Source organism: Colletotrichum lupini, chromosome 5 (genome assembly GCF_023278565.1).
Source record: "Colletotrichum lupini chromosome 5, complete sequence".
In the NCBI taxonomy this organism is placed as follows: domain Eukaryota; kingdom Fungi; phylum Ascomycota; class Sordariomycetes; order Glomerellales; family Glomerellaceae; genus Colletotrichum; species Colletotrichum lupini.
This window is the reverse complement of record NC_064678.1, coordinates 6,211,816-6,237,956: the sequence shown is the minus strand read 5'-3', so window position 1 is coordinate 6,237,956 and position 26,141 is coordinate 6,211,816. Positions and strand designations below refer to the sequence as shown.

At 31.5% G+C, this 26,141-nt stretch overlaps 4 protein-coding genes across 4 annotated transcripts; 2 read left to right on the top strand and 2 right to left on the bottom strand.

The window, feature by feature from the left end:
• Positions 1–1,360: 1,360 nt before the first annotated feature.
• Positions 1,361–4,045, top strand: CLUP02_11283 (uncharacterized protein; the record flags this gene model as incomplete). The annotated part of the gene is made up of 1 exon (XM_049290251.1): positions 1,361–4,045. The coding sequence occupies one exon, from the start codon at positions 1,361–1,363 to the stop codon at positions 4,043–4,045; it is 2,685 nt and encodes an 894-aa protein (XP_049147396.1).
• An 818-nt stretch (positions 4,046–4,863) lies between these two features.
• On the bottom strand, positions 4,864–5,421 carry CLUP02_11282 (uncharacterized protein; the record flags this gene model as incomplete). The annotated part of the gene is made up of 1 exon (XM_049290250.1): positions 4,864–5,421. One exon carries the CDS (start codon positions 5,419–5,421, stop codon positions 4,864–4,866), a length of 558 nt encoding a protein of 185 aa, XP_049147395.1.
• Positions 5,422–21,057: 15,636 nt separating this feature from the next.
• CLUP02_11281 (uncharacterized protein) lies at positions 21,058–21,758 on the bottom strand (the record flags this gene model as incomplete). Its single annotated transcript, XM_049290249.1, has 2 exons — positions 21,058–21,183; positions 21,255–21,758. 2 exons carry the CDS (start codon positions 21,756–21,758, stop codon positions 21,058–21,060), a joined length of 630 nt encoding a protein of 209 aa, XP_049147394.1.
• Positions 21,759–22,646: 888 nt separating this feature from the next.
• Positions 22,647–23,574, top strand: CLUP02_11280 (uncharacterized protein; the record flags this gene model as incomplete). The annotated part of the gene is made up of 2 exons (XM_049290248.1): positions 22,647–23,385; positions 23,486–23,574. The coding sequence occupies 2 exons, from the start codon at positions 22,647–22,649 to the stop codon at positions 23,572–23,574; spliced, it is 828 nt and encodes a 275-aa protein (XP_049147393.1).
• Between the last annotated feature and the right edge of the window lie 2,567 nt (positions 23,575–26,141).

Sequence of the window (26,141 nt, the reverse complement as noted above, 5' to 3'; positions counted from 1 at the left end):
GAATGCCGTATGCGGCATCAATTCGCAAAGCGGCCAATAGAACCACCCACGTGAAGCGGCGAAGCCAGTAAGCAACCAAAATCTTGTACGTAATGACATACCTAAAGTAGAACACTTCGTCAACCTTGTTGAACCATCCTCAACCTCTATGTCTGCACTTTTCTGAGTTTCTGTCGAAGTTCATTTGCACAGACAGTAAGCTGAACCCTTGTTCGCAAACGCGCCACTATACTGCTTGGCAAAAGACCCTTGAGTCGATTCCATGAACACCGGCCCCATCTTCCGGGCGGGCGTGATGACTTCCCACCTCCCTCTTGCAGCTGGAGTCCCCGAACTCCGCCGGGGACGCTTTGTGTTCTCAAGCCTCGCTCAGAGTTAATTGGACATTTGGTTTGCCAACCTTGCGAACTATGCATCTTCGCCGTGGACGTCTGACCGTGTTTCTGCCCTACGGATGTCTTGAAAATTCTGCCGCAGCAAGGCGAATTACAAATGAGGGGAATGTTTTGTATCCCCTTGATCCACTATACCTATTTCGACGTCGTCTAGGCAGCAACAAGCAGTCCACACAAGAGCCCTTGTCGGTTGTTCGGAGGGTTTATGTCTAGTCCTAGAGGCTAGACTCCGACACAGCATCGAATTGCCCCGAACGATTGACAATTACTATAGGTGCTAGTAGGGTATAGTTTTGTTACACGCGCACCAAGCCTCGGTAGGACTTCAACGTCAAGCATGTCTCAATCCAATTCATTAGTTACAGCAGTCCGACTGAACGAGCTGCTGACGGAGGTGACGGTTCGGGAAGAGCGGTTGGATTCTTCTAGCTAACTTTGACTCGGCCACAAATGATAATCGTCGAGTCGCAGTCACTCAAGTCCCGAGACTTGATTCGTCAGGCCGAGCGGCAAGTCGGTGGAAATCCGCCGCAGGACACAACATCTGGAAGGGGCCACAAGACCATCTCATGACATGTCTTGGGATTCCTTGCCGCGAGTTCAGGGTGGCACCGTACATCTGCATGTGCTTTGACTGCGGTGCTGCAGTCATCTCAAGGGTGATGTGAAAATTTGACGAGACGACTTGTCCCCCACGTCGTGCATCTACGGCCTTCCCTCGCTCTAGGCACCCAAGTCGTGATTCGGAACGTGTTGGGAAGCTTCGAAGAGTTCTCCCGACGATTTTCTGTGGCAAGGCTGTCTGCCGTAGTTACTTCGTGGACTGTCTATAAGAAGGTAGGTCCAGATGCCAGCGCTTGGGTTCTGCTGAATCAAGCAAATCAGTTGAGCACGAACTCTCCTCCTTTCTTTCTTTGATCATTTTCTTCAGTCTGCTTTTGTTCGGAGAGAAGGCAAAAATCATCATGCGGTTTCTTGTTACCACAACCATTCTTTCCATTCCTGGCGGGAGGAAAAGGTCCACTTACATCAGCTTACACGATCCCCGGTCTGATCTTTTCGCCCCTTTGTCCAACCAAAATGAGGTGGATGTATGGATCTGCGACGGCCCAGAAGTCACTGGTGATCTGATGGATCAGTGGTTGGAGCAGTCTAGCCATAGCCCCAAGTCCTTGCTCGTGAGAGATGTTGAAGCTATCACTCGTTTGAGACACCATGCTAGGGGCCGCTTGTACCACATCGCCGCCTTCCCCGAGCACATGGATGGTCTCTCAAAGAAGGATTGGGAAGAAGCTGTCCTTCGTGAAGCAGAGATGCTTTACGCCAGGGCCCGTGCCGAAGCTGACACTCAACGCGTCAACGACAACATCGAGACCAAGGGGTCTTCACCTAGCGAAATCAACGTTTTGCTGATCGGCGCCGGCATCATGAACCTCATCGCCGCTCATCTCCTTGCCAAGCGCGGTTACAAAGTTCGCGTCGTCGACCAAGGTCCCGACCCTCGGGCTTGCCAGCTCAAAGACTGGACCGCGCTGGGAGTCACGAGCGGCGGCCACAATGCCCGCATGTTCACAAACACCGAGGCGGACAACTACAACGAACAGGACAGCGAGATCTACCAAGACATGCAGTCTATCTTCCGTAAGACCGTTCGCGGAGGTGGATGGAGTGTTAAGTCTCCTGAGGATTTCAACGCCGCAGAGAATGACTGGGTCAGTGCTTTCGAGCGTGTTCCAGGCTGGATGGCGGCACACTTCAAGAAAAACATCCATGAGGTCAACGTTGAATCAGGAAAGCTCTGGAGGGAGCTGATGAAGAACGAGCCTCAGCTCTTCGAGGATGTCGGGCTTCACGAAGACATCATACGCCTGTACGTCGAGGATGTGGCCTTGGAAGCATCGGTTGGGCTCAACCAAAACCTTGGGGCTCTTCTGGAGGCACCATCTCCCCAGAAGTTCTTGGAGACATATCCTGTCTTCCGCCCCGCTGCTGCCGCAGACCATCTTGCTGGAGGCATCATCGTGGATGGTTTTACGGTGAACATTCACTTATTCGTGGGCAAGTTGATCGATTCCATCTCTAACCTCGGCGCTGAGTTCATTTGGGACTGCGAGGTCCAGGCCATCCAGCGCAACTCTGCCGGTGAGGTGACGGTTTTGAAATCAGAGAACGGCGACTTGAAGGCTGATCACTTCATTTTGAGTCCTGGTACGACCGGAAGCGCACTGCTCCAGGGAACGGCCAGCGAAAATCTCATCCAGGGGGTCCTAGGTATCTGGCTGCAGATACCCAACCTGGACTCAAAGATGCGCAACTCGATGAAAATCCATAGAAGGGGACACAAAGTCGAGGATATTAACATCACTGTGGCAAAAGACCGCGAGACTGGGGAAGATATCCTTGTCTTTGGCGGCGCATACGGCTACGTCGGCCTGGGCCGTCCAAACCCAGACTCTCCCGAGATGAAGGCTCTCTACGATGAGCTGGAAGAGGTGGCGCGCATCTATTTCCCGGAAGGGTATGCAGTCGCAAAAAGCCGTGGCCCGAATGCCATGTACCCTGGGGGACATCGCAAGTACTGTGTCCGCCCGTTCACGCCTACTGGTCTCGGAGTCTTTGAGAGAATCCCTACAGCAGGCGGCGGTCAGCTCATCATCACCGGTGGCAACAACACGGGAGGCTTTGCTCAGGCGCCCGGCATGGCCCGCGCAATTCTACGATCATTTTCGGGCGAGCATGATCCTGTCCACATTCTCTTCCACCCAGATCGTGGCAAATTGCCTCCCGCAATCAACTACAGATCTCGGACCCCGAGCCCGAGCCCGGCCTTGGCAACGAACGAGGCTCTGAAGACCCCGCTGAGGCTGCTCCTCGTTTGCTCGGACGGTCCTCAGCACCGCTACTTGCGATACCGCCTAGACCAGGCCTTCCCTGGCTACCGTTGTGTTCAAGAGACTAGCGACGGTCAAGTACGGCAGCTGATGAACAAGGGCCGTGTTGTCGACGCTTGCTGGCAACAGTACCACGGCCTCAGACGCGGCTTCTTCGGTCACGATGTCCGACGCGCGGCGCACTTTGACAAACTTGTGCCATCAGACCACGTTTCGCCCGCGCCAGATCTGGTGGTTGATAGCGTCAACTGCCGCGCAGTATGGGAAGCTACCGAGAAGTGGCAGCCGGAACTGACTATTGTCTCGGGGACCAAGTACATTGGCAAGAAGTTGATGGCACGCGCGGGACTGATGATCAACATGCACACTGGCCACTTGCCGGAGTACAAGGGCAACCACTGCGTCTTCTTTGCATTGTATGATGGGGCTGTAGACAAGGTTGCGTCGACCCTGCATCAGCTGACGCCAGAGCTTGATGGGGGTGATGTGCTCGACAGGGTGTTTCCGGACATTGACCCCGAAGATAACGAGGATACGTTGTACACCAAGTGTCTTGAGAAGTCGATAGATCGATGCGTAGAACACATCAAACAGTTCTCGAAGGGAAAAACACTGGAATTTGTACCGCAGCAAGCTGGAGGTAGGACGTTTCGGCACCGTGATCGTACGCCTGGAAAAGAACTTGCGTTGTGGTGGTCACTAAAGGCAGGCGGCTTGTTAAAGTCCACCCTAGCGAGCAGAGAAGTAGATAGAGCTTAAGAGAACATTTCCAAATAGTACTTGATATTTCTTATCTTATTAAGTAAATTAACATATCCTCAATTTACTTCGTAAATTTATTGATAAATAATTAAATAAACAATCGCTCTATAAAAAAGATTAAGACTATAAGTTACTATACTAATTTATAATAAATAATTTATAATAAACATATTTTATAGTTTTCTTTCTATATCTATTCTTAATCTATTAAGTCTTATTCTCTTGAGTAAATTAATCCACTACTAGAATTTAAATAGATTTATCCGTTATTAAATTAGTACTCAAATAACTACTTAACTTACTATTTATTTATATTTGTTATAAATTAAGAACTTCTTCAAATAATGACTTTAAGTAAAACTATTCTTTTCACTATAACTTTTTGATAATAAGTATTATTACAGTTATTAATATAATTATTATTATTATTATAATATTATTATTATTATAATATTATTATTATTATAATATTATTATTATTATTACTATTTTGATTTATTTTTATAGAGAAATCCTAGTGAAATCTCGAGGTTATTATGGGTAAGTTCTAATAATTACCCCCCGTAAGTATAAACTATTTCGCCCACGAAATCTATAACGACTATAGTGAAGACTGGTCAAATATATCTCCGCAAGACCACCGCGATATAGGTATGTATATCCCTTCTAATGATTTCCTAAAATCGTTGAGAAGCATGTCAAGACACTTGAATAGATCACGAGTAGCAAATCATAGAAATCACAAAGAGAACAAAGTGCATGATCAACCGAAAACCTGTATTCTCGACCTGCCTGCCACTTGGTATGGTCGGTTCCTAGCAAATGGGTTCGTCGTTCTCGATCAACGCGCCGACAATAGCCCGGATCACGGCGACAACGCGTGGGACATCGATGAATCCCTCATTCTCGTAAATGAAGGCACGGAGGCCAGAGCCCCAATTGATGACTTCAAACGGACCGACCTCTGGCAAAATCGAGTGCATCTTCTCTGAAAGGTACTTGTAGTAAGTCCTGTCGATCGTCAGGCGGTCGATCTTGCTCTGGGAGGCGGCGAAGATAATGCCGGTGTTGGTCGAAGTCTTCGCGGCGGAGGACGACGCGCGAGCGTTCGCGGACGCGGCGCGGGCGGCGATTTCGTCCTTGAACAGAATTCGGCGGGCTCGCTTGGTAGGGGTCTCGTCAGGCTCCTCGTCATCTGAGATGTCGATAGCGGTATGCTTTTTAGCGGTGGAACCACGGGTCTCCGTCTCGGCTTCGTTAATCAAGCGAAGGGCAATCTCCGAACCACTGATGGCGACATCGGGCAAAGCAGCGTCCAATGCTTCTTTGAGGAGCTTGAAAGCATCGGGGAATTCGATGAAAGTGGTGGTCATGGCTTCACTGAACTTTTAGATTTTGGGGATCTTGGGTCTCTCTATTGACACCGCCCGCTTTACTCCGACCAACGACGCCGCCGCGCCCAAGGGATTCAAATGCGCCCAAGAGAAGGCTCTGCTTACTCGCGCCGATGACCGCAACCCAGGCGAAACCGTTGGAAGCATCGTTGGTGCTGCCTTGTTTGGCGCGAAGCATGGATGGGACACCCTATACGGCACCAAGGATAGTGACTTGTCAACTTGGATTGAGGCCAACGTGAACTTGGAAGACGCCGCTGACTACCTTGGTATGTCGGAGCCTGAGTCAAAGGCCGCGATCGACGAGAAAGTCGTCGAGAAGAGAATGGGACAGGATTTGGGATGAGTTCAATACAAGGCCTGTCAAGGCAACGCACGCGGTGATAAAGAACGGGGAAAGGAGAAATTAGGAATAGATTCACGTACAGGAGTGAAGCAGCTTCCAATTGACACATGCAATTACCTCTTCTCTTCTTGGTGTTTGAGACTATGTTTGCCGTGCTTATCTTGAACAAGCCCTCTATTTCTGTTTTTTAAACAGACTATAAGGGTGTATAGACATAGATCTTAATAATAATTAAGGAGTTAGAAAGCGAATCAAGATTTCTCTATAATTTCTCTACGTTAAGACATTCTTAATATTTCTCTATAATATCTTTATATTAGCATATTTATTATCGCTAACTAGTCGTAATAAGTATATTAATAAAAGTTAAGGCTATAAGTACTAATTAAATAGTATTATAGTCATAAATAGCTTCTCTAAAACTATATTTATAAATTATAAAATAAATAAGGCTTTAATAATTAATCGTAGTCTTATTAAAAAGGGTTTTTAATAAAAATAGTTAAAAGCGATCGTAAGATCTAATATTAAGTTAATTATTAAAAAGCTATAAAAAGTCTATTTTTAAGCCTAGCTTAAGTTTATATTATATATAAGTCCGCTTATAAATATATCCTTTATTAACAATTACTCTTATTTATTAAATAATTACTAAGTAAATATTAATAAGCGATTACTTAGAGTAATTATAGTAATTATTTTATTACGTAATTATTACTTCTTATTTATATATAATTTATTTATAGTTCTTTTATTTTATAAGAGTTATTTTATATTTCTTATATTTTTATATATATAGTATATTATAACTATTATAAGCCTACGGGGCGGGCCCTAGTTTTAGTTATATATATTAAGTCGTAATATTAGGTTTTTTTTTTAAAAATCTTATCCCTATAGACTTATAAATAAGTCGTTATAGCCTAGGTTAGGGCTCGTTAAGTAGTTTTTTTAAAAATACTAAGATATTTACTAAATCTTTAATATATCGTTAGTTAAAGCTTATTTTTAAAATTAAAAAGTGAGGATTTAAGATCGAAATACTTTATTTATTTTATTATTTATTAGGGTAAAGATATAAAATACTAGAGAGTAAATTAAAGTATTATAAATATATATATCGTAATCGTTCTTATAACATAATTATTAGTACTATATACGATCGTAAGTTTCTTTTTTTTATTAATATTTTTTATATTAATTATATTTATAATAGATTATTTTTTATTTAAAGCCGATAGGTTAGAATATAGAAAAGAAATAAAAGAGCTTTTTTTTAAAAAAACGGGCAGAGGCCTTATATCGTATATAAGCTAAAATAAATTAATTCTTATTAAAATTAGATCGTTTTTAAAAAGAAAAAAGAATAATATTTAAGAGGGGAAAGGCGATCCCTAATCCTCCTAATATTATTAGTAAAAATAAGTCGGCTATTATATAAGAAGCGTAATTTAATAATATTTTTAAAATAATTAACTAGGATATTATAATAGTTAGGAATTCTAGTTTTAATTTTAATTTTAGTATTTTAAAAAGGATTCTTAAGAGTTCTAGAGGTTTGTAATAAGTTTTTATATATTTTCTTCGTATTTATAGTTTTTTTATTTAATTAGGAATTCCCGTATTTTATTCTTAACTCTATAGTTAATAATTCGTTTAGCTTCGTACTCTAGTTAGTTTAGTTTAATAATAATATAATCTTTTATATATAAACCTCTTAATATAAGTTTAAGTAATAAAATATAAAAAACGGGATAATATCGTATTATATTTAGTAATTTTAATTCGTAATTAATTAATAAGACTTTTTTAATAATTTTAAAAAGTCTAAGTTTTTTATAATCTAATTTATTACTTAGTCGTTTTATTTTAATATTATAATAAAAGAGGTAAGCGCTATCCCCCTTTTTTAGAAATGTTCTTTTAATCTTTAATCTATCTACGTTCTTTTTTATATATTATTATATAAACTCGAGATTTAATAAGATTTATTTATAGATTTTTTTAAGTTTATTTATATTTACTATAGCCTTTATAGCTTATAGTCCTTATTATACTTCTCTATATACTATTAATTAAAATCCGTAATTAAAATAAAACGGAGATTCTCTTATACTTTTACTAACTATATTATTATATACGAACTAAGCTATTAATAAAAATACTACTTAATTATCCTAGTTATAGTTTATATAATAACGAAAGTATATTTCGAGGATTTAATTAATCCTATTTATCTATTTATTGGTTTATAAATAAAATAATATTAATAATTTATAGTCTATATTAAGTTACGAAATTAGAGATTTTTAAAACTTTAAAATAAATAGCTTATTTTTATTAGAAATAATTTCTTTTAGTAAACCGTAGTTTAAGAGTATAACTTTAATAAATACGTATACTAAGTTTTTTATAATACTAGATTCTTTATAAAGAATAAAATAAGTAAACTTAATAAGTCGGTCGATTATAACTAAAATACTATCGTATTATACTTTAGTAAATAGTTCTCTAAACTTTAGTAATTTAATAATAAAGTCCTATATAATTAATTACTATACTTTTATTAATAATTATAATAATTATAGCTCGCTATAAAGCTTATATAGGCTATTTTTATTTTTTTTATAAGTTATATAGTCCTTAATTACTTTTATAATTTTAGTACGTATAGCGGATTTATTATAATACTAGCGAATCTGTTTTTATATTTTAATAATTTCTTAATAACTATATATTAGTATATTATAAATTTTTATAATAAGCTTAGGGGTTATCTTTTTAATCGGGCTAGTATTAATCTTTTTAATTATTATAAAAAGCTTTATAATTAGTATAAGGCTACTATCCTTTTCTTATTTAAAAATAATTTATATTTCTTTAGGGATTATAACTTCGTAATTAGGTTTTTTATCAAGAGCGTCACTTTATTATTTTCTAAACCTTTTTAACAAATAATTTAGAAATTAAATTTAAATAGGAATTTACTCTATTTAACTTATTATTTATTTAGATTTTTCTTTATTATAAAGTTTATAAACTTCTTATAGTTTATATAAACTATAACTTCGTATTTAGTTTTAAATAATTATAACCTCTTTTTTAAAATACTTTAATAATAGCTATAAGTTCCTTATTATAAATTTACTAATTTAATTCTACTCCGTAAAATACTTTAAAATAGAAATAATATAAATAAAGCTTTTTTTATTTATCTCGTTATCCTAAAACCGCTCTTATAGTAAAGTTTAAAATATTAATCTTAACTTTAAAAAGTTTTTAAAAGTTTAAAAGTATAATAATTAGTTTAAAAACGACTATATTCTTAACTTTAATAAATACTTTTTTATACTTAGGGTCCTAAACAAATAGAGTATCTTTTTATATTAAGTTATTAAGAGGTTTAATTATACTCATATAATCCTTAAGGAATTATTAATAAAAGTTAATAAGTTTTAAAAATCTTTATATATCCTTAACGTTTTATAATATAAGCTAGTCCTTAACTATTTCTATTTTAAATATTTATATATACATTTATTTTAATATAATAGTATATTTAAAGAAGTCTATCTTTTATATATAGAACTCGTACTTAAAGGGTTTAGTATATAGCTTAGTATTTTAAAGTTTTTAAAATACTATATAAATATACTTTTTATATATTTTAAAGTCGGGGGAGAAAATAAGAATATTATTAATATAAATAATAATAAATATATTAACGTACTCCTAGAGTACGTAGTTAACTATTATTTAAAAAGTTATTAAAATATTAATAAGTTTAAAGGGTATAATAAAGTATTTAAAAAGTCCTCTATAAATTTAAAATATTATTTTCTATTCGTCTCTTTCCTTAATCCGAATTTAATTAAATACTTTTTTAAAATCTATAGTAATAAACTAATTAGCTTTATAAAATAGATTTCTAAACTTAGTAATAAGTAATAAAACATAGTAATTCTTTTCTATAATTTCGTTAAGTTTTTATAATTAATAACTAATTTTTGTTTTTTTATTCCTTTTTTTAATACGAAAAATAAGGATAATTTTATAAAAGAATTTAATAGTTAAATAAGTCCTTTTTTAAGTTTCTTATCGATATATTCGTCGAGATATTCTTATTCCTTTTAATTTATTGAATATATCAAAAAGAACTTAGGTTACGTTCCTTCTTTAAATTCGATTTCTATATCCTAATTATTATATTTTAATAATCCTATTCTTTTAAGTTTTATAAATAGTTTTATATATATTTAGTATTTTTTAAGTATAGTTTAGAGTTATTATAATCCCTAATTATTAATACTAATTATAAACTTTTTAGAGCTTTTTACTATTTTAATAAAAGCTATATATTATATTTATTCTCGTTCTTTAGGAGTTTTTAAAAATCCGTTTAAACTTTTTTTTTTCAAGTCGTTTAATAATTAAATTTTCTTAAAGGACCTAGTTAATAATCTAATCTATTTATAAATTATATTTTTATAATTACGAGATTTCTAAAATAATATTAATATTTCTAATTTCCATAATATTATATTATAGTTATTCTTATTAATTATTAATATATATTAAGAGGTATACGGTCTTTTAATTAATATATTTATAGTTATAGTTAACTCGTTTTCCTTTTATTATTTATAATTAATATAGGTTATTCTTTTATATTTATAATAAATTAAGTTTATTTATTATTCTTAATAAAATATAAGTTTCTTATACGCTATTATTAATAATAGCGTTTAATCCTCGTCCGTAAATATTAAAATTAACTCGTAAATATATTTTATTACGTTATTTAATTATATATAAGAACTTTTCTTTTATTTTCGCCTTTTATCGTTCCTTTATAATTAGCTTTTTTAGTTTTTTATTATATACTTCTTTTACTAAGCGCCTTATTTAAGTAGTTTTTATTATTCTCTTTAAGCCTTAGCTTTTTTAATATAGTAGACTTAGTATTAGTTATATTTATAGTCTTTTTATTTTATATACTCGCTATTAAAGTATTTTATAAAAAAGCTAGGGTCTAGGCCGAATATTACTTTATCGTCGTTATTAAAACTTAGTAATATCTAGCTAGGTAGTTAGTTTTTTATATAAATATCCTTAATAAGCTTATTATTACGTTTTTATAAGTAAAAGCAACTATTTTATTTATATACGAGGTACTAAAAGTATTTATTATTTAGGCATTCTATTTAAAACAATTCCTTATAAAAGGGATTTTTAAAGTTAAATAAAAAGTAGTTTTTATTTATATAGGGGGTTATTATAACCTTTTTACGTTCTTTAGTTTTATAAAACTAAATAATTTAGTTATTTTTAAATAAATAAATATATTTATACTATAGTTCGTTATTATTCTCTTTAAAACTAATATTATTAACGCTAAGTAGTATTTTATAATCGATCTTTATCTAAGTACGTTATTAAGTAATATTACGAGGTTTATCTAAATTATAAAGTAATTTTATTTTATTAAAATAAAAGGAACTAGTTCTTATTTTAATATCTTCTTTTTTAAAATTAAAGTTAATGTTTCTTTTTTTATAACTCCGAAATCAAGAGTTAGTCTCTTAAGTATTTTAATTTTATTTTTATACGAGAGGTTTTTAAGCTACTCTTTAACTTTATAAATAAATCTTTTATTACTATTTATTTTTTATATTATATAAATAGACTTAGTTAGGATTTTATTTAAATCGAGTCTTTTTTTAGACTTAGTAAATTATTTTTAGTTTATATAGTTTTATTATACTATATAAACGAGGCTACTTATAATTCTTTTAGTATCGGGTCCTCTTTTTTTAAATTTAAGGAGTTATTCCTTTATATTAACTAGGAATCTTTATTTAATTCGTCCTTTAAAAAAGTAAAATATATTTCTTATAACGGGGTCTATTTTAGCTTCTTTTCTATATTTTTATAAATCTAAAAAAGCGTAGTAATATATTTAATATTTTTTTTTTAAAAGTATAAGGTTAGTAAGTAGATATCTTTTCTTTTTTTATTGTTATTATTAAGGTCCTAATAAATAGTATAGTATCGTATCCGGATCGTCTCTTATTTTTAAGTTATTTTAAGTACTATTTTATTTATTTTTTATTATTTTAATAAGTAAAATAATTATCGTCGTAATAAGCCGTTTATAAAAGTTACTTATAAAGGACTTCTTTACTTATAATAGTAGCTCGCTTTTTTAAAATAAATTAGTATTAAATATGTTTAAATTATTAATAATCTCTAGCTATATACCCTAGCTTATTATAGTTATAATACTTAAAGTCCTTTTTTTTAGTAAGGTTATTCCTTTTTAATAATACTAAGATCTATTAGTCTATTATAATACCTTATTATAATAGTTATTAATTTATACTTACGTTTACTATTAAGTTTAGCTCGGTTATTCTAAGTATTCTATTTTTTTTATTTGAGGCATCGTTCGTAAAGTTAATTATTAATTTTAATAATTATATTAATATAATTATAAAGTTTATTAGGCCGGTTTTATTAAAAGAGGTCGTCCTTAACTTCTTTTTTTAAACCGTAATAAAAGGCTATTATAAGTACTTTATTACCCTAATCGAGCTTAGAAATAATTTACTTCAATTTAAATATATACTTACTAATTAACCCTTTTTATATAAGGGTTATAAGCCTTTATTTAGTAATTCGTTCTTTATTAAGGTTATTAAAAGTCTTTTTAAGTCTTTTTTAAAACTCGTTATAATTATTAAAAATCTTCTCAGTATTTTTATTTTAAATATTACGTTCGTTTTTAAAATAGTTTTTTATAAAGGGTTTAAACTAAGCGAGAGTATTTTTTTTAAAAAATAAAGCTACGTAATAGACCTTATTTATTTTGATAATAAAAGAGGTCCCGTAATAATATAAATAGGCCCTAGTTTAAGTAAGGAATTCTTAAAGAGTATTTAAGGACCTATTATAAAGTTCTAGTTTAAAGTATTTAGCTCTAAGTACTAAAAGAAGTCGGGGTACTATAAACTAAGTATAAAATTACTTATTCTTATTTTTAAGTTTAAGTATTATATTATATAATTATTAAATAATAAGTATAACTATCTTAGTAGGCTATGCTATACTATTATTATTAATAATTAATATATTCGTACTATTTAGTTAGTTTTTTAAAAAAATAAACCTCCCTCTAAGCTCCAATCAAAGCGCGCATGACAAATAGGACATTGTGTTGAGTGAGCCCGACCGTTATGCGACGATGATGACCTTGCGTACCACGGACCCCTTGCGGCAATCCTAGAATCTCGCGACTGGGATCGGCTAAATGCCCACGAGAAGGCACTCCTTACGCCTAATGGTGGGCTTGGGCGACCTTCCAAGATGTTGAGTTCAGAATCAGGATCGAGGGGCTCTATCAGCTGCTTAAAAGTTCTGTGTGGACAAAGCAAGCGTCCAAACCTTCCTTAAAGCTCTTTGAACTTGGTTTCTAGAATGATGTCGTTAAATGGCTGGTCGTCTAATACTGGCATCACGGGAAACTTCTAAGATACGGTATAGAACCTAATTAAGGACTTTGCTCCGCGATTCGTATTAAATATCCTAATCTCTTTACGAATCGAAGGTAGCTTTATTTTTTAGATCAAAAGCCCCTTACTAATCTCTTTATAAACTAAGCACTCTTCTAAATACTATAAGCACTCTTTTAGTATTAATAAGTATATAATATAAAGAAGAAGCTTATAGAGGCTAATTATTATTAAGGTTTAAAAAATAAATTATTAAAATCTACCCTTCCCTCGAGGTATATTATTAGCGCTCTATATATACTTAAACTACTTTTTTATTACTTAATCCCCCTTTTTATACTCCCTAAGCTATCCCTTAACTAACGAGGCCTAATTAATAAGGCCTAATAAAGTACTCCCTTCTCTAAGCTTCGTCCTAAAGCCTATTTATAGTTTATATATACTATATTAATCCCTTATTTAAAAAGTCCTTAAATATATAATATAAAAGTAAGTATAAGTAGCGCTCGTTAGTTTAAATATAAACTTCTTATTTTAAATAATAGCTTTATAATTCTATACCTAGGTCGCTCTTATTTATAGGCCGTTTTTATAATTATTAATACTTAAGTAATTATTACCCTATTTGTATTTACTAATATTAACCCCTTTTTAAACTATTATAATTCTAAATTCTTTTTTTTCTTTTATAGTTATTTTTTTTATATATAGTTTTTTTTTATTAGTATTTACGCTACTTTCTTATTATATAAATATTATAACTAATAAATATTTTTTAAATCCCTATTTTTATATACTTCCCGTACTTAAATAAGTTTTTTATAGAGTCGTTTAATATTTATTATTAACTCGTTTTAATATAAATATAGCTCTTAATTATAAAGTTATTATTATTAGTAATAGAACGGTTATTAGTACTACGAGTACGCTTAATAATAATAATAATAGTAGCCTATTTAAAAAGCTTAATATCCTTTTTACTTACCCTAACTTTATATATATATTATTACTTATACACTACTTATATTAATTATTATAGATTTTTATTAAAAAAAAAAAAGGTAAATACTAAGAAGATTAGGGTTAGCTAAGTACGCCCGCTCCCCTACCCTATTTACGTTATATATAAAACGCTTAATTTAAAAGCTAAGTATTATAATTAACTAAGTTAGTAATTTATAGCCCCTAGTTTACTTTTTTATTTAATACTTTTTTAAGATTTAGTATACGTTATATTAAGTATACTACGTAGAATTATTTTTTATAAAAATATAGTAAGCGCTTAGTACGGTTATTACTCTATTATTTCTTTTATATATTATATTAATAATATTTTAAGTCCTTAAGTTTACGGAATTTATAATCCAAACTTTATAAAGTACTACTCTCGTTTTAAATAATAATATTTATAATTTAAAGGTTTATTATTTTATTATTATTTTATTATTATTATTATTTAAGTTACTAATATTACTTTATAATTTTAATAAACTTACTAAATTATTATTAATAATACGTAGAGGGTACTTAAGCGTACTAATAAAAAGGCCCGCTTAACCCCCGTTATTAATAATAACGATAATAAAATGATTATAAACTCCTTTTACGCTACGTTTTTATTTTATAATAATACTATAATTACGCTATTTCGTACTATTTATAATAAAGTACGCTACTTAAATAATATTTTAGCTAATATATAATCGCCCCGCTTATGCTCCGTGTTCGTAACTAATTATTTATAAATTTATTAATAATAAAGAGATTATTTTTTTTATAATAACCCCTAGGATAATAACTAAGGCGGCCCTTTTATATATAAAAATAGTTTTTTTATAAATAAGGGTAGTCCTCTTGCGCGTTATAAAGATTAAGGAAACGGTTCGTAATTAATACGTTTATATTACTTAATTATAGCTATATAACCCCTTTTTTTTTTTTTAATAACTAGTTTACTACGTTATTAAGCTTATTAAGAGCTAGGGCGCGCTATTTAATTAAAACTCGTTTTTTATATATACTAATTAACGCTACGTTTTTAATATACTTAGCTAGTTTTTATATATTTTTATTATTATTATATCCTTTTTACTAAATTAAGTATTATTACCTCTTCTTTAGCCCTCTATATTATATAATATTTTTTATTTTAAAAAGTAGTTCCCTATTTATATCCTTAATAAATAAGGGCTTTTAAAGGGCTTTTTTATAGTATTAATATAACTTAAATAAGGATATATAGAATATATTATATATTTTATATTACGTTAATATATTTAATTAGTAAATAACCCCTACTGTTCAAATTATTAATTTAACTTTAAATAGGCTTAGATACTTATTAACTAATTTCTAACTAGGACGCTACTTATTAATATTCTTTTTTAATAATAGTACTTAATTACTTATTTTATATAATATATCTATTTTAGTTTTATTAGCTTATTACTTATATATTTTACGTATTTTTTATATAAGGGGTCGTAGAGCTTTTCAATTAGCTCGTAATTAAGCCGTATACTCCTTAATTAAAATATTCTATATACTATTTCGAGCCCCCGTTAAGATTAATATAAAGTACGTAAGTAGGAACCTAAGTAGGGCCTTAGTAAGCGCTTTATAAATTACTAAATACTAGGCGTTATTATATATAAACTTAGTTAAGTAAAAACGCTGCGCTTAATTTAATTAGTTTTAAATATAAAAGTAATAAAAGTATTATTTCCAATATTAGTTTTACTATTCTATTTAACCGTCCGTTTATAAATAGAACGTAGTATTAAAACGTTTTTTTATTATTAAAAAATAATAAAAATAAGTTTAAAACTTATTTATAAATAACGACTCCTTATTAGAGACGATCCTTTTAAATATTCTAAACTTAATAAAAAATTTTATAAATAAAAGGTTTACGAACCCCTAAGTTATAAGGGTCGTTTTTATAATAATATAAACGCTATATTTTATAAATCGGTTTATTATAATAAGTACTGCGTCGTAGGAGTACCTCCTAATTAACGTAGTTAATATAAGTAAGCTCGTAATAAAGTTTAGTAATATTTTTTATTATAGCCTAACTGAGGTAAGTAGGGGGCATAATAAGCTATATAACTTATAATAATAAGGCTTCGTTTATTAATATATTATATAAGTATTAATATAACTTTTTATATCCTTATTTATTTTATTTTAATAATAGTAGCGTTTTAGTAGCGCTATTATCCGCTTTATATTATAATATCTTATTATAAATATATTATAATATACTTTAATAACCTCTTTTTTTAGCCCGTTATATAGTAATATATAAGTACGGCTATTATAATATAATAGCCCTTTTAAGTTATATACTTAGTTTTATTATTATTATTTTCTAACTAAGTAAGGTTATTAATTCCTTTTAGTTTACTGCTTACTTTTTATGAAAGCGTCCTTTTATTAAATAGCTTATAATTAACTTATTATTAATAACCCCTCTTTACTAATTACTATTTTAAATACTCTTATTATATCGGAGTCCCGTAGAACGAGTAGTTTATAATTTATAGTTTTAATAATAAGCTTAAATAGTTTTTTAAATATTATATTATAACTTTAACGCCCTAAGCTTATAACCTTATTACGCTTTTTAAAATACTCTTTAGAGTTTTTTTAAACCGGAGCTCTTAACCTCTTTTACTTATTTTTTTTATATTATTACTAATTTTATTTTTAAAATACTTATTATCCCTTTTACTTAAGAGCTACTCTTACGGCTCGTCCTCGTATATTTTATTATTATAATTTTAAAGGGCTCTTATATATTTTTAATATTATAGAGGTCTTTTTTTATTTTTAATAATAGCTCTTTTACTCCGCTATTATTATTATTTTTACCGTAGTTAAGTCTTTATAATAATCTATTTATTAAGTTCTTTATATTTAGTTTAAACCTAATCTCGATATTAAACGCTATAAATTTATTTAGTTAGCGTAGCTATTTCTTATTTAGTTTTTTTTTTATATTTAAGAACTATAAGTTAAAATAATTTATAAATACTACGACTTAATCTTAGCTATAAGCGAGGTAGTATTACTAGTTCTTTAGTACGTTTATAATAGTTAGTAGCTCTATATTTTTTATATTATAATAGCTCTTTATATTTATTAATTTCCTTAATTTATAAGTAATTAAGTACTAATTATTTTTAAATAATTACGTAATTACTAAGCTAATAGCTCGAGCTAAAGCGTTTATTTATAACTATATAGCTAGAGTAGGGTCGAAATATTATAATATTAGCGCGTTAATAAATACTATTAATAGCTTTTTAAACGACTTTACGGTAAGTATTAATAGCTTTAATTATCCTAGTTTTACTTTTTTTAATAAGTCTATTAGAAGTGCCGTTATTTTAGTATAGTTACTCATAAATTTATAATAAAACCCTATAAATTTAAAGAACGTTTACATATTTTTAACGTTTTTTAAAAGTAGTTAATTTGCTATAGCTTTAATATACGCAGGTTTTATTTTTGTACTTTTATTAAATACGATATACCCTAGGAATCTTATATACGATATATAGAATCTATATTTACTACTATTTAGATATAGGTTTTATTATTATAGTCGTTATAGTACGCTATATACGTGCTTTTTATATATTACGTAGTCGTTATTATATATTAAGATATTATTTAAATATATAATATAAATAGTATTAACTAGGCCGCTTAGAATATTATTAATATATACTTAAAAAGTCGCGGGCGCGTTAGTTAGCCCGAAAGGTATAACTAAGTACTTAAACTACCTATATTTAATATAAAAAGCCGTTTTTTATTTATTACCCTTAGTTATATATATATAATAATACGCGTTTTTAAAATCTAACTTTATAAAAATAGAGGTATTAAATAGTCTATTTAATATTTTTTTAATTAGTAATAGCAACGTTCTATTTTTTTATATAACTTTATTAATCGCTCTATAATTAACGTAAAGTTATAGCTCTCCTCTTTTTTTAAATATAAAAAAAATAAGTACTCTTACTAGGCTTATAAAGGGGCATATTTAGCCCCTAGCCTCTATTTTTATTAAATAGTTATATAAGATCTCGAGTTTATAGTTTAATAATAAATAAATAGGTCCTTAGGGAATAAGTACTATATTATTTAGCTTAATATAATAGTTATATAGTACTTTATTTAATAATAAAATAGCCTTTTTTTTTAAAAATAAGTTATTAAAGTCTTAGTAACGTAGTTTTTAGTCCTTAGCTATACTTATTAATACTACGTCGCTATTTATAGCTAAGTTAATTACAATATATACGAGTATTATTAAAACTAAGTTATTTAGTAGCCCCTTTTTTAGGGTATCTAAGTAGATATATCGTTTATAAATTAGATATTATTACTTTTTTTATTTTTAATTAATTAACGGGTTAATATTCTCTAACTAGGAGAAACTAAAGATAAGTATAAGCGCTATAATATTAGTTATTACGAAGTAATATAGCTATATTTTTATTATATAGTTATTATTAGTAATTTAAAGCCGTAAGTAGTAGCTTTTTAGTATTTTTATTTATTTACCCTCTATGTTTATTAGCTATAGTAATAAATAAATTCGTAAATTAGTATTAAAACTATTAAATAGCCCGATACTAACTACGTTCCCTTTTATTCCTAAATTAATAAGGGCGCTTAGCTTTTTTTATATATAGTTTAAGTATATATAAGTTAGGATATTTAAGCACCGCTCTTATTAATTACTAACTATTCTCTTTATTAAAATAATATTTAAGCTCGTTACTAATCCGCGCTACTTAGCTAGGGTAAGGTCTAATTAATAACTAGCGGCTTTATACCCTTTTTAATTATATTTATAATATATAATGCTTAAGTAGTTATTAGCGAGGTACTTAGTTTTATTATAATTATAATATTATTAATACTACTCTTATAATTATAAATAATCTTTTATAATATAGCTAGTCTTTTTATAATTATAATACGTAGTATTCTTATTAAATAAGTTACGGCGTATTTTTTATATATTTAACTTATTAGTACCTCGGTATTTTCTTATTAACTCGTTTAAATTTAAGTTAAAATATTATTTAAAGAACATTCATAGGCTTTTTATTAATAATAAGGATTATTTAATACGTCTTATTAATAATATTAACTATAAACGAGTTTATAAAAGTTCTATTTATAATATTATTACGAAGTATAGTTCGGGCCGTAGCTTATTTATTAATATAGAAATCCTCTATTTCTTTATTGAAATATATTTTAGTTCTATTTTAAGCTTATTAATATAACTAACCAACTCGTTAACTTTTTCTTTTTAATTTTATAAAGTACTATTTAATTATATACTCGTTACTATTCCTTAGCTAGCGGAATTAGATAGGTTATTTTATAAAAAGGTCTTTAGTTCTTTTTATATAACCTAGTTTATTATAAACCCGGGGGTCCTTTAGTAATTAAAAATATAGTATATTTAGGAGGTCTTTATACTATTACTTAAGTAGCTAATTATATATACTATTTTATTATAATTTATTTTTATTTATTAAGCTTATAAGTCAAAGTAATAGTAATAATTAAAAAAGAAGTTTTATAAATCCTATACTAATTTATTAATATATAATAAGTTAGGGAAGGATAATAATTTAAATATAAACGTTCTGTTTATAGCGCTTATTTAAGTTAAAAAGGAGTTAATAAATAAGGGCTTAAGTAATACGAACTTATTATTTTATTATTATTTAAATAGCGCTTTAAATACGGTTTTATTTATTAAACTATCCTTAGTTTAGGGGTTTACGTTCTTATTTATATTAAAACTAATATTCCAAGTTATTATAACTAAGACCGTAGTCCTTAATACGGGGGCTAGGTTATTTAAAGAGCTTTATAAGCGTTTTAAATTTACTTATCTTTTATATAAGCGCTCTTTATATATTATAATAAAGATTTCTTTTTTAATTATTATTTTTATTTTTATAGTTTTATTAGCTTATTACTTATTATTTAGTTTAGATATTAGTAAATAAGGATAAGATGTTTACTATTTTATTTAAAATTTATTAATATTCTTAATAATATAGTCTTTTTATATTACTACTATATTATTTATTTTACTATACTTCGTCTTATATTATTTATTAAAAAAGAAGTAATTTTAGGGGGTTTAATAAAAAAGAGTTATTTTTTATTATTATTATAATACTAATTATGCTCTTTTATTATATCTCGTTCTTATTAATATTTTAAGCTTTTAGCTTAGTCCCTTTTATAAATAAAGATTTTAAATTATTAATAAGTATATAATATAAAAAAGAAGTTTATAAAAGCTAATTATTATTAGGGTTTAAAAAATAAATTACTAAAATCTACCCTTTCCTTAAGGTATATTATTAACGCTTTATATATACTTAAGCTACTCCTTTATTACTTAGTCCCCCTCTTTATACCCCCTGAGCTATCCCTTAACTGACGAGGCCTGACCGGCGAGGCCTGATATCCAGACACTATCTACGTGGTGAGGGTAAATTCTTTCTCCCTCCGGAGCGAAGCCAATCGAGTGTGGCCAAATGTAAATCTCGTTCTAAGTTGACAAGGGGTACTGAGGTATGGGCACATAGCTGAATGGAACCCTCGGAAAGCCTACAAAAACGCTGATGGCCAAGGCTTTGCCGCCGCAGACTTGAGAATTGAAGTCTCGGGTGGTCTCTAGCGCAGTACGAGCAGAACAGGCTGTCATCCAGCTTCGACAGACGCTTTCTGAAATCTGCCGACTCCCTTGATGTACGGCAAGCCTGACAGAATGCCTGCTCCTTCGCAGCCCTCACCACGAACTCGTCCATCGTCAAGCCACTCGGGGAGCTTGATATATTCGAGGAATGTAGTTTGTTGAACGTACGGTCTTGATATAATCGCCAAAAAGTCCATGATACTTGTCGCAGCATGTAGAGGTCGCTGAGCTCGGACTCGTGCATGATTTGTAGCAAAATCTCGTCCGGCAAAGCAATGAATCGGCTTTGCCGTAAGTTGGCAATGAGTTTGACTTCCCAGCTGTAAATTCTGCTGGGCAGATCTGGCGTCAAAACTTCCACTCCACTCGTGCTGTAGATGGTGTTTTGGCCGGTAATTTTGCAGGTATAAGCCCCGTCGTCGGTGTTAGAATCACTGTTGATTGTTTCCCAGTCGCCGGTGTCAGAATCACTGGTGATCGTTTCCCAGTCCGTGTCCACGAGGCCTTCATCCCTTGTGTCTCCGTCTATGTTTTCAGATCCTGAGTCGGGTACGCATGGCATGCGCATTTCCTCTGCTGCGCTTGGTTCTCTACTGACGATCTTCTTGCCCAAATCATATAGATCCTGATTTTCTTTGATGTCCTCGTTCTTGTCAAGGCCCCGTTCCCTCCAAGCCCTGAAAATAGTGCTGATTCCAAGGCACATCGTAGCGTAGCGTCAAGCGGAGTGATGATGATGGAGACAATGCTACTGTGAGAGAACTGCAGAAATGGTCCTGATAATTGTGTTAAGTCTAGTCAGATCTTTGGTTCAGTTCATAGTGATTGAACGAGACATAGCGGAGATACCAGTGGCTCATGGATAGCATCAAAAGTTTTCGCAGGAACCTAGATGGGCTCTCCACATCAAGGTGCATCTTGTGGCTTGGGTGGCGAATTTGAGTTGCGAATCTTCTCCATGGCTAGCATCTCAACTTGAGCTGTGCTCACAATATATGTTCACGAGCAAGCGATGAAGCACTATTATCTCCATAAACAGATTTCTGGTCCTCCGGACTTCCTGACAGGAAAGTTTGCTTTTCCCGCTGAGTATGGAGCAATTGCATGTGCAACAATTCGGGAGGGGGGGGGGGGGGGGGGACGGAAACCAATGGTATTAAGCAGCGAGTCTGAGTAATGGACAAAATCCGCTTGTTTCAATCGGGTTCCAGGGCAGAAGCGATCGGGTCTTGGTATTCACCGGGACGCTGCCGAAAGCTCGGCGCCCGCGCCCTCCGAGTAGCCCCTTGAACCACCCGGTGACATCTCCGATTGACTGACCCGTCCGATCGGGTCCACTAGAATAAAGAACGGATGAGCCCCCTCTAGCCTTGAGCTCCTGGCCAAGAGTGGCGCAATTGCTCTGAAAAGAGCCCTGCGCCACGGGGCAAGATCAATTTCTGTTCAATGCATACGGACCGGAGCGCTTTATATAGCAATAAGGCTGAGAAGATACGAGAAATGGTCCAGTAGCCAGGCCATGTTTTCTTCAGAGCCTCAACAGATATAACGTCGAACGAGGTGTTTGTTTCCAGCGGTCTAGTATCATTAGAGTATGACTCGCCAACGGGCAGAGAAGCCACTCTTTCATTATTTCTCTCTTTCCACCCCCAACAACTCAGTCCGCAAAACCATGTCTCCCATTCAGGAACCCAGCGTTCCCGCTCTCACAGAAATGGATCAAAGGGGGGACGTTGTCTTCGTCGTCGGAACGGCAGTCGACAACACCCCTGCCCGGAGCTTCCGCGTCTGTTCCCGGACGATGGCACGCATCTCCCCCGTCTTTGACCGCATGCTACACGGCAGCTTTGCCGAGTCTAAACCGACAGCACCGAGCTCCGATCTCATCAGCCTTTCATCATCCGGAATCAACGGAACGACGACATCGCCGGCAAAAGATTGGATCGTCCACCTTCGCGACGACAGGCCCGATTCTTTTGACCTCCTCGCGAGCATCGCTCACAGCCAGTTCCAGAGAATACCGCGAGCCTTGTCGATTGCTAAGCTTTACGAGTTGACGGTACTGACGCACTACTATGATGCAACTCCCGTATTGTCGCCTTGGCTACAGACGTGGGTTTCGGGCATCGCAGAGTCACCAGAAACGACTAGTAGTAGCATCGCCGGACCCGAGGGAGAGCTTTTGATGCCCAAATTACTGTGGATTTCGTGGGAGTTGGGCCATAAACAGCTCTTTGAGTCGACAGCACGGCGAATGGTAATGGAGAGTAGTGGTAATTTGTTCGGTGACGAGAGCGGGCTTGGCGATTTGAGTATGCCGCCGGACGTCATCGGTGAGTCTTTTCCCCGTTCACTGTAGCAATCCTACTTGCCTTTTTTCTCTTTAGATCTCAAGTTTTTATGAGAACCTCTTCACTGACACCTATTCCATAGAACGAATCGCTGCCATCAGGACGCAGACAATCCAGTCTATTATAGACGTCTTTAGCACTCTGGCTGTTAGTATCCCTATTACAGGGTAGTTAGTTCGAACCGTAGTTAACGAAGAGATTAATTAAACTATATAAATATCTACGTAATAAGTATAAAAAAGAGGTTCTAACTATAGGTTAGGCTAGCTATAATAATCGTAAATAAGGCCCCTAATTAGCCCCTATATAGTTAGCTATATACCGCAGTCGAATTAAACTTCTAATCCGATACTAACTTTCTTTTTTTTTTATTAATTTAACTACTACGGTTAGAAATATAATTCGACCTCGGGCCCGTTTACTAAGTCGTCTCCTTTTCCCCCTTTTTTTTACTCTTTTTATATAACTTATCCCTCTATTCGTATAGTAGCTTTTTTATTATTTACGAATTACTTTAATCCCTTATTTAGTATTATTTTTATAAAAGCGTTTACGAAGTTATTTTTATTATTAATTTAACGGATCTTAAGTATTTCGCGCCTTTTATACGATTACTTAAGGGCTATAATATCAATTATAAGCCTCTTTTCCTTTATTATTCTTAATTTAACGAGGTATTCGTATAGTAAGTAGGAATTAATATAAATAACTATTAAAATAGGTAGAAGGCTAATTTAATTAGTAATCTTCCTTAGTATTATTAAGATTATATAAGAGAGGTTAACGCCGTTAATTATATTATAAACCTCTAATATTAATATATTTCTTATTACTTACTTATTTTTAGTTAATAAGTAATAGATTATATTATTATATATAGTAAATTCGCTCTTATTTATACTCTCGTTAGCTAAGATAATAATATATCCTAATTACGAAGTAAAGTCGTTATTATTTATAAATAACCTATTAATAAAGACGTAGAGCTTACTAATTATAAAGTTAATAAGGTAGTAAACGAGACCTCGATCGAGATTCGTTTATTATTACTTAAGCCGTTTATTAAATACCTCGACGTCCCGTTTAGTTAAATTTATAGCCTATGCTACCTTAGTATAATTAAACGTTATTTTAAGCTAATAAATACTTATAATATATACACCTTATACGAGCTTAGCTTTATACCGCTTCTTAACGTCGGTTATATTTAAATCGACAAGGTTAATCTTCTCGCCCTACCCCTTTTATTAAAAAACGACGGTTTCTTTTTTAATTATAAGAATCCTATTATTAAATACTAAGGGGGTATTTATTATAAAGACCTTTTTTAGCTTCGCTACGAAGCCCGCTTTTTAAAGCTCCTTATCCTCTTTTTTTATAAAATTAATATCGGATAGGCCTAATATATCGTTAGTCTATATTCTAATAATTTTAAATTAGTTACCTTCCTACTCTATAATTAATAAGTACGGGTTGTACGTAGAGGTAACTATTAATAGTTAATTAATATAAAAATCGTAATAAGTAGCCTATTAATAAGTGCCCAATTCCACGAGCTTATATAGTAGCTTAAGTACTTTAATAATCGTATTTTCTAAGTACTTACTAGCCATTTCTTTTAGTAAATAGGCTAGGATTTTCTTTATAAGCCCTGTGGCCGATTAAGTATAGGCCTAGGTAATATTATAGCTCTAAATCTCGTATCCCTTCTTCCGTAGCAATACTATTAATATTATTATTAATTTTTAATTATAGCGCTATATAGTAAGCGATTATATAAGTAGCGTTACCTTTTTAATATCGCCGTACCCCTAAATTACGTATCTAAACTTCTTATATAGCTAGGGTATTCCTTTCTTTTTAATCTTACGAACTATTCGTAATCTAAATATATAGAGGTTTATATGTTTTTTTAAGTTATATAAGATAAATTAATAAACCCCTTAATTATAAAGAGTATTTATTTCGATAAGATCTAATCCCTTATATAGCTTTTTAGTAATTATAATTATGCCTTCTTTACGTAGTTTAACTACTAGCTCGAAATCGGCTTTCTTTTTTATTATATAAAAGGTATTAATTACCTCGTTACTAGTAATAAATTACTACGTTAGGGCTTACCGTTATAATCTTTTACGACGTCTTACTAGTAGTATTAGTACCCTTTTAATAATTTCCTCTTCCTCGTCGTTTATTAGTACTACTACGACGATTTTATTAAAGATAATTTCCTATGCCTCTACTGTAGGTTATATAGTTTCCCTTAGCTCTTTTTCTTTTTATAAGTTAGAAATTACCTCGTTAAGATCTATATAATATAGTCTAACTACCGTAATTAATACTTTAAGTAGCTAGTTACGATCTTTCGTAACTATATAAGAGCGCTCGTTAATAGAAATTAACTTATATAACCTAGCCTATTATTAAGTAATTTCGCGCTATATTCGTATATCTAAATTTAGTAATATATTTAAATTATCCCTTATATTAGGCCTATTGCATATAGTAATTACTTTATTAACTTATTTTTTTATACTTACTTTGCGTAGTGCTTATATTACTTTTTTAATTACTTAGGCTCGTTAGCTTATATTTAGTAATAGTAGCGAGGCTAAAGTCGTTTTTAAATATACTCTAAATACTAATAGCGTTAATATAAGTCCGTTAGGCCCTATGGTATTATTATAATATTTAAGTACTATTTAGAGATATTCGTCGTTAATAAAATCCGGATTTTC